Source organism: Pteropus vampyrus, unplaced genomic scaffold (assembly GCF_000151845.1).
Source record: "Pteropus vampyrus isolate Shadow unplaced genomic scaffold, Pvam_2.0 Scaffold169, whole genome shotgun sequence".
Lineage (NCBI taxonomy): Eukaryota > Metazoa > Chordata > Mammalia > Chiroptera > Pteropodidae > Pteropus > Pteropus vampyrus.
In genome coordinates, this window is record NW_011888950.1 from 2,626,749 (window position 1) to 2,635,912 (window position 9,164).

At 36.0% G+C, this 9,164-nt stretch overlaps 1 protein-coding gene across 1 annotated transcript in view; it reads left to right on the forward strand.

The window, feature by feature from the left end:
- The first annotated feature begins 5,401 nt into the window (after window positions 1-5,401).
- ABCA10 (ATP binding cassette subfamily A member 10) overlaps window positions 5,402-9,164 on the forward strand; it is a 49,207-nt gene continuing 45,444 nt past the window's right edge. The window contains 3 exon segments of the mRNA XM_011370409.2: window positions 5,402-5,447; window positions 6,395-6,536; window positions 7,783-7,987. Coding sequence (XP_011368711.1) covers window positions 6,441-6,536; window positions 7,783-7,987 — 301 coding nt within the window. The 5' untranslated portion in view covers window positions 5,402-5,447; window positions 6,395-6,440.

Sequence of the window (9,164 nt, forward strand, 5' to 3'; positions counted from 1 at the left end):
GAGTCTTGACTGTAAAAGGCTTATAGTATATCGAGAGATAACAGAGAAATAGATGAATGTATTAGGTATCTATTGCTGCATAATAAATCACCCCCAAACTTAGCAACTTTAACCAACTCTGTTTCTGTAGGTTAGGAATCTGAGCATAATTTAGCTGTGTGCTTTTAAAATAAATGACCAAAACAAACAGAAAAAAAAGGCAATTTAGAGGAAAGGGAAACTGTATAAAGAAATCCTAACTAAAAAAAGATGTAATTAATGCACCACCGTGAAAAGAAACAGGATGCTATAAAGAAGAACAGAGTTGAACTACATCAGGAGCAAGTTAGGTTTAATCCTAGGACTTCAACTTCAGAGAGTAGTAAGAATTGTTAGAAAACAGAAATCATAAACTATCACTATTTGTAGATAAACATTTGTTTAGAAAATTTTTAAAATTATAATTAGAATAGAGAGTTTAGCAAAGTTCAAATTCATATGCAAAATTAATACTGCTGCTGTATACAAGCAATAGTTAATTAAAAAATATGTTAAAAAACAGAACCTATTAAGTTAGTAATGGAAACTCCACACTATGTAGCAATAACTCCTGCAAAAGATATGGAAGACTTTTTGGGTAAAACATATGTTTACACTTGATCTTAGCCAAAAGGCTGAGAAGCAATAAAATATATGTTTTATTGAAGGTCATAAAAGTGACCCAAACAAACAGCTTCATCATATTAGAGGAAGGAAAATTCAGTGTGCTGCAGAAGCAGATTCTCTTAATAGATGCAAAAATCAGATATTGTTGGAGGAAGTCATCAAGAGGATGTGACTGCTGGTCGACCCCCTGAGCTGGACCTGTCCTTGGAAGGTAGAGTCACCCACCATTCCCACAGTGGGAGCCATTGTCAAAGACGCAGCCTCGAGAGAGCAATGTGTCATTGAGACAATCTGGACGGTATCGTGACAACCCAGTTGAGGCCTCTACATAAACTGGTGGGCGCAGAGATCTACTCGTCTTGAGATCACCCAGGACTAGCCTCGTAAGTAACTTACCTTGTTTCTCCAAGCTGCCACCATCCAGTCCTCAGTGGTCTGCTTCTTCCTTCAGTCCTCTTCACCCTCCACGTACCAAGTCCACTTTAAGATTTCATCCGCAAAACTCAGGAGTTTGTGAACCAACAATTATTTCATATACAATTTTCAAAATTTGGATAATTCTTATAGTGGAAAGTGTTTGCAAGGAGTTAGGGAAATGGGAACTTTCATATGATGTCTGTTAAAATCTAGATTTAAAAACTTTTGAACAGTTGACAACTTAATAAAGCTGAGGCTGTAAATGCCTCAGGACAAAGAAATGTCTATGTGCATTACTAGAATAATTGCCAATACCCACCCTTTTGCAGAAATCCTTTTAAGTCATGCTGAGGGTAGATTGAGATAGTATAACGTATAAATCTACATAACAACCCAACCTAAGATGGTTAAATGCTGACACATGACTAGATAGATGTCCCACCATCAATGCCTCAGCATTGTAGCGCTTTCACTTATATCTCAAATATTCTGTGTAATCTCCATGAGAGTTTCAATTTATAGGTGTACTGAATTATAGCATCATTTCGATCCATGTATTAGATAAGTTGTAATACTTTTGGTGAAAAATAAATGTAAACAGAAGTTACTTAACATTACTGCACACTGTGGGGTGTGCTCTCTGCACTCTTCACCACCACCATAAAGAAGTTCTCACACAGACGCAGAGGGAGGCAGGTGTGGGATATGACGACAGCCGTTTATGAGAATGAAAAACTGCACAGCCTCAGTAACCAGCTCTAGGTAAGTTCTAAATAAAATCTATTTCCTTCACTTTTTAGAAAGTTAAAACATTAACAACATCGACGTGCATCAACATGGGTATATAAAATATAAGTAAAATATCAGGTGAAAAAGACAAATTGCTGAATGAAATATAAAGTATTATACCATTTTTGTAATTTAAAACTAAAAATGCTATATTCTGTTTAGGATTTCCTATATAACTAATAAAGAAAAACCAGTAGGACAAGATGATCTGGTATGGAGGAATAGGTCTAAGACTGAGGAGGGCTTACAAAGGTCACTTTAAACATATGTAATTTTTTTTTCCTTTAACTCAAGAAATGTGGCAAAATGTTAACCTTTTTAAAAGTTTGGATAACACGAAATTTGGTTACATTCCTCTCTTTATCTATAGGTTTGAGATATTTCATAATAAAAATGAAAGTAGAGGAGATCATAAAAATAGCAAAAATTACTGAGTGAAGATAAAATAATAGATTCAATTATTAAAGCTAAAACTGTTCTTTTGAAAGGTCAATAATAACACAAATTATATGATCCATACCAGGGAACAAGAGAGAAAGAAAATTAAACATACAGTTACTTTTCTAAATGAATTTGAATTATTTTTCTTTATGTAAAAAATAAACCTGGGATACAAAATGATTATCTAAAGACCTTAAAACTGATGAACCTACAACAGAAGATTCAAGAAGGTAGCTTTTTAGTGTAAAAATGAATGTGAGAAGAGAACTAGTTCTTTCCATCCAGGCCTACAGTTCAGGAAAAGAACTAATCAAATAAGACAAATAAAAATCATGTTCTCTCTGGAGATTTATAAGCCCTAAAAGCCAATAGAGCTTGGTAATTAAGTTGATATTAATTTTGAAGGGGAGAGATTAAACAATAACAGCAACAAATACTAAAATTTTGAGCCAGTGTCTCTTGAGAGAAAAGAGAAGATCAAGTAAACTAAGTATATTAGGAAGATAAATTATAAACTTGAGATTAGACATGTTGAAAATGAATAGATGGATTCTCAATAGAAAGACTTAATAGAGGGCATAGATAGAAAAAGATCTGAAATGAAACTGAGAGAATGGATGTATTTTTTAATAGAAAGGTTATAATTTCAAATAAAAAGTGCCAAGGGACCTAAAATGAGGACTTTTAGAAGCAGAGAAGTCACAAGAGAAAATAGTAAATTATATCATTGAGTTTCTAGAGAGGCTTTAAAAAAAATGAGAGCTACCGAAATGTTGATATCAAATGTCAGTCGTTGGCAGGTTTTGAGAGCTTGATTTCCTTGGACTGGATGCAAGGATAAGGAAAACTGAATAGCCATTGGATGTGAACACTGAGGTGCTGACTGTGAACTGTGTGTGTGGTTGATGTGGCTTAAATTGTATCCCTCAGAAAGATGTGTCGAAGTCCCAACTCCTAGCACCTGTGAATGTGACCTTACTTGGAAACAGGGCCTTTATAGATTATTATGGAAGTTAAGATAAGATCCTACTGCAGTAGGGTGAGCCCTGAAACCAGGATGACTGGTGTCCTTGTAAGAAGAGGGGTAGAAACAGACACACGCAGAGGGAATGCTGTGTGATGAGGGAGGCAGAGGAGTTATACAGCAGCCAGTCAAGGAATGGGAAGGATGGCTGGCAACCACCAGAAGCTAGGAGGAAGCACGGCCCTGTTGACACCTTGATTTTGGACTTCTAGCCCTTGGAACTGTGAGGGAATGAATTTCTGTTCTTCTAACACACCCAGTTTGCGCTCCCTTGTTACAAGAGCCATGAGAAACTAATACCATGGGAGTCTGGGCAGTGGATGTGAGAAGATGAGCCAGGTTTTAGAGTAGGTCATGACACTGGATTGAGAGATCGTTCAGTGGGGTTGAGTTTGGAAAGGATTGACTGAGTTTCCCCTGGGCAGTTAGCACTAACTGGAGGCATGGAGGGAAGTTGCCGCCAAACAGTCTCTGATTTTTCAATAAAACAAGTACATTTGTCGGCTGAAAGCAAAAGTGAAGAAGCAGGGTTAAGGACCTAAGAGACCAAGGAAGAATTAAAAGAGATCTATAAAAAGTGTGATGAAGAGGGCTGGGTTGGCATTATATTGCACGGCCCCCCATAAATCCAAGTTCGGAGGACTTCCGCATTGTGACCCTGTAGCAGAACAGCACAAGTTTGTGGAACACAGAAGGTCCAACCTCTGTTATGAATGTGGAACAGAGGCCTAGGGATTTTATGTCACCTGTCCAAGGCATACAGGTTTAAAATGTAGGTCTTACACTCGTAACCCTATAACAGCTTCATGTACCGTATTGAAGATTAAAATCCCTAAAATTATGGAAATAATTTTTTAAATTTGGTTACTAAGAAAGTGTATGTGTATATTATGATCTTAGTTGGTTTTTTTCCTCACCTATTAAAATAAATATTATCATTAAAGTCTGGGATTGGAACCAAGTTAGTATCTGGTGTTTTCTAGTTCATGGACTTAGCTCTCGTAAAACCTGGCAGAATAAGAGAAATGTGACTAACAACAAAGGAAGGGATTCAGTTAAAGTCAGAGGAAATGTTTATTTCCATGTTCTTAGTGAAAACTGCAATCATTTGAACAGTCTCAGAATGCTTCACCCTTTCTTTGTCTTTCATTTTCATGAATGGTTATTAACCTGTGTATTCATCTCAAGAAATGTTTCACTGTAAAAATCATGTATTGACATTTTCAAGGTTGATAAACAGAGGTTATTTACAATTCTGAGAATGTCCAATTTATTTGTAGCTGAAAAAAATTTTGCCCATCTAGTCTAAACTATTAAAATGGATATTACATATCACTGTTCTGATCAGCATAATTTTCATAGGGGTGGTGAATAGTGAGGGGGCTTAGAGTCCAGGTACTGTTCTGGCCTCACATGTTGGCTTTGCCTTTATTTGAGCATCTGCAGATAACTACACCTTTACTCTCACATTTCAAATCTATAAAATGCATGTAAATACTGTGCCAGCTTCATAGACTTGCTTTGAGTATTAAATGAGATCATTCACTTTAAACTCTTAGCATACTTTTTAGCACATAGGAGTCAATCAGTGCAAGGAGCCATTTAATGGAAGTGCAGTTAAGCCTTGGATGAAGCATCTAATTATTCTGATTTCTGAGATGATTGATCCTCATTTTCCCTCTATCTGTCAACTTCCTTTCTTTATAATCTGCTCTATTTTGGCCTGTCTCTCAAATTTTTAATCATTAAAAGCTAATATAGACTTCTCCAGGACTGTGAGTTTTTTTCTTCTTTTTGAATTGGATCACTTTTTGAGTATGCCAGAAAGATAGAGCAATAAACAAATATCATGTGACACACTTAGCCAACCATCTATAACTCCACACTCCCTTCAGAGTAACTGGAGAAGAAGAAAGGCACAGGAAAAAAAAAAAACTGTCAAGCAGAGAATGTGTGGCAGTCTTTTTACACAGAGACTATGGCCTGTTTTCAGAAGCCAAACTGAATAAAAACAATTTTAAGAGAGACAAACATTTGTAGAAGAGTCCTTGAAGGATTCTTATCTGTTCTCCTGGACAAAAAGAGACCAGTGAATCGAAGGTGCTTCTAATTTCCTCCTCTTTTCCTGACAGTAAGTGAAGTTTGCTTTTACATTTTGCTTTGCATGGAAGTAATTAAGGCATAAAGTATATAGCCAATGCCAAGCATCTTGATTGACATTGTCAAATTATTATATTCTGATATTTCTAAATTATTATATTTCATACTATAAACCTCATGAGTGATTTATTTTTTTAAACTCAGTTTATTTTTTATTTTAATGTGATAGCAAAATGGAAGATAGATTCAGAAATGTCTATAAACATTATTTTTTTTGGTCAGATGTATACTTTTTTGAATTCTACGAATCAATTAATGTAGTCATACTAGCTAACAAGGTTTTGGTTTTCATCTGTATATATCTTACTTCATAAAAAGGGACCATGAATTTAAAGAAGAAAAATTAGCTCTTTGAGATTCTAAGAATGACTATAATGTTATTCTACTTTCCTTTACTTGCTGGTTACCTAGATATTAAATAAACATATTAAAGCAAGCCATTCAAAGTACAGATTGCTTGTGGGCATATCTCTTATTTACCAAAAAAATTGAGATGGTTTTATTCTTGTTATTTTTTAAAAAAAAAACTGAAGGAAAAAGTTTTTTTGAGGGGTTCTAAACGTTACTGACACCTTATTCACTGATTTACTTTAGATTGTTGTAATATTAAGATTTGGCAGAAAAAAGTGACTTTTGAGACAAAAGGGGAAAGACTCTCCATACCATTACCCTCACCTCTCTCAGCGGTGAGAGCCCGGAGAGATAGACCAGCTGGCAGGGTATAGACCAGCTGGCAGGGTATTTTACACTCATTAATACTTTATGCTATTAAAACAAAAACAAAAACCCTGTTGAATGTGTTACTATGATGTCAAATTAGGCATTAAATTAGTGCATCCTTAACTATGTTTTCAAAGTGTTCAGAAGGTTTTTTGTAACTGGACTTTTTTTTTTTTTTTTTATCTTTGTCTCTCCTAGTTACTGTTGTACGACATTTACCCTCTCTTTCAGTGAACAAGGCAAAATGATTAAAAAAGAAAGAAGTGTGTTCCAACAAACTCAGGCCCTTCTGTACAAGAGTTTTCTTAAAAAATGGAGACTGAAAAGAGAGAGCTTATTGGTATGGTTCACAACATATATTTTTCCATATTTAGTGAATGATAATCTATCACTTAGTATTATGCTATTTTTACTGCTTTTTTAGGTTCACAAATTCTATGGGCTAGTTGTTTTAGAGTTCTCAATATAATATTTTGCAAATGTTGCAGAATAAGATATATTGCAGAATAGAATAATATGTATGGAAAAGGGTGAAATTAACTGAAGGAGTCTCATGACAGCTCCTGAAAAATAAAGTAACATTTTATTAAGTTAAACTAGCCATTTTCCAAATAATTGATCCACTTGAATCTTGTGGAGTCATTCTGATTTATCCTGGGCTAACTTTGGTGTTAGGGGAAAAAGAAAATAAGCTACACAAAATGAAATAGATTTTAAAATGAATAAGCCATTAACACTCTACTAAGGACATCTTGGTTAAGATTCTATTAATTGGCAGTGCTGGAAAGAAATCTGAGCAAAAATTAGGGAACTTTATAGGGTCTTTTTTCAAGGCTCTACTTTTTGTAAACATAGAATGGTTTCATGGAGCCAGATCACTGCTCGTCAATATATTTGCATTCTGTTGAGTTTCTAGTATAAGGACATTGACATTAGGACGAAGAGATTTGCTGTATGTTAACATGAGACATATCTGGGGTTGCCTTGGCCACATAGAGACTGCATTCTTTTTAAAAATAGTGAGTAATGTTTCAGTGGGAGCTAGCAGAGTACATCATTTTTTTTCATTCTCTACAAGAGCTCTTGAAGCAATTCAATTCTATTGTTTTAGTTTTTATGTTGATGAAGCAGTTATCTTGTCGAATATCCATGTTCTATATTTAGCCGATTGTAATTCATGCCGTCATTTAACTCATTTTTTTTATCATCTCCATTTCTGGGAAACAGAAAGTTGGATCTAAAAATGTGATTAACTTCAGTTTAAACATTTATGGCAAGAATATCATGTGGTGCTGTGAACTTATATTACATCACATAAATAAGGTCACCTAGTCAATAGCAGTCCCTACTGTTAGGGGTGCTCTATTATTGGGTTAAGACCAGTGAACATATTTGACATTATATCAAAGTTATACATTTTTGAAATGGTATTTTCTTTAAAGGATAGTGATTGGGAAAGGAAAAAATGGAGAGTGAAATGAAGCCATGCTCAATGTCAGTACTTCCTGTCCTCAGATGTATTTGAATATTTCTCACGGTTCTGGACCACATTTTAACTTGGCTCATGTTTCTTTTGTGCACTGAAGGAGTGGACAGTAGCATTGCTTCTGGGGCTGTCTCTCTGCATCTTTTCGGAATTCTTCAGTGCTGTCCATTTCCCTGAGCATCCTCCTCATGTCCTGGGACGTGCGGATCAATTTAATGACTCTGATCTAGTGGTGGCATATACCCCAGTCACTAACATGACACAGAGGATAATGGATAAGATGGCTTTGGCTTCCTGTATGAAAGGTTTGTTGTTCAATGACCAATGTTTCATTATTATGCAACATACACATGTTTAATTTGAAGTTTGTTTTGCAAATGGAGTTTATTTACCCAGCCTATGGGGTCAGTGGTTCTTTCCTGCAGCAAGAATCCTCATTCTGTATGCATTGCAGGGGTTGGCGTGGAGCTACAGGTGAGGGTAGGTAGATAAGATGCAAAAGACTTAATTGGGGGCTTTTTAAACAGCATACACACCATTCACTCCTCTCATCCTTGAAACACATGCTGTTATGAGTCATTATTATTGGGAGTATGATGTGTACTCCATAAGGTAAGTTTGGAGTAAGAAAAAAAGGTTGGACCCTTTTCTAGCTGATTTCACTTTTTATTCCTGGTGTCCCCCTCTCCTGTTCGGTGATTCCTCGTTCCTGCTTCTGGAACTCTGACTCCTGCCTGCCTCCCTTACCGTCACTGGCCACGTGGTCTGCTTGACAGTGTTGATCCTATGCTGCTCTGGCTCTTCGTGCTTCCTCCATTTGGTCACCTACCTCATCTCTTTTTAACACAGGAAGCATATGCAAAAGCCTCAGGACCTAGTCTCCCTGCTTGTACAGTGCTAGCGCCCTGCTGCTTTCAACCTTAGAGTCTCATTGCTCACTGGAATCAATCCTTTTCTTGCACAAACACCCCATTCCTACTACCGTGCCAGCCTATCCCAATCACAGCTCCTCTCTCGCCATTTCGTTCTGTGTTTATCTAAGTCTTGCTATTCGCCCCAAGTTGTCATGTGAGATCTGACTTTGGCAGGATTTGTATACCGCTGGAGAAAATCAGTGAAATCAGCATTGCCCCCTAAAAATTTCACAGCCTTACTCTGTGAAGAATGAGTAGTTTTGAAAGACATGGCCACACTGTAAAAATCAATACCTTTTTCTTTTTGTAGATATCGCCCTGAGATTAAAATTAAGTGCGTTAAAATTAATAATTTCTTTTACAACATAATACATGAAAATATAAGAAAGTATTCAAAAAAAGGAGTCCGTAAGTTAGACTTTAGAGGTTTCCAAAGCTTCCATAAGTAATGGTTTTATTAACCACCTATCGGTTGGATTACTTCTGCAAACCGTAAACTTGTCTATTATGTATATTATGATTCTTAGTGTTATCAATTCCAAAAAATCTGTAGGTGGGCTGTAACTTC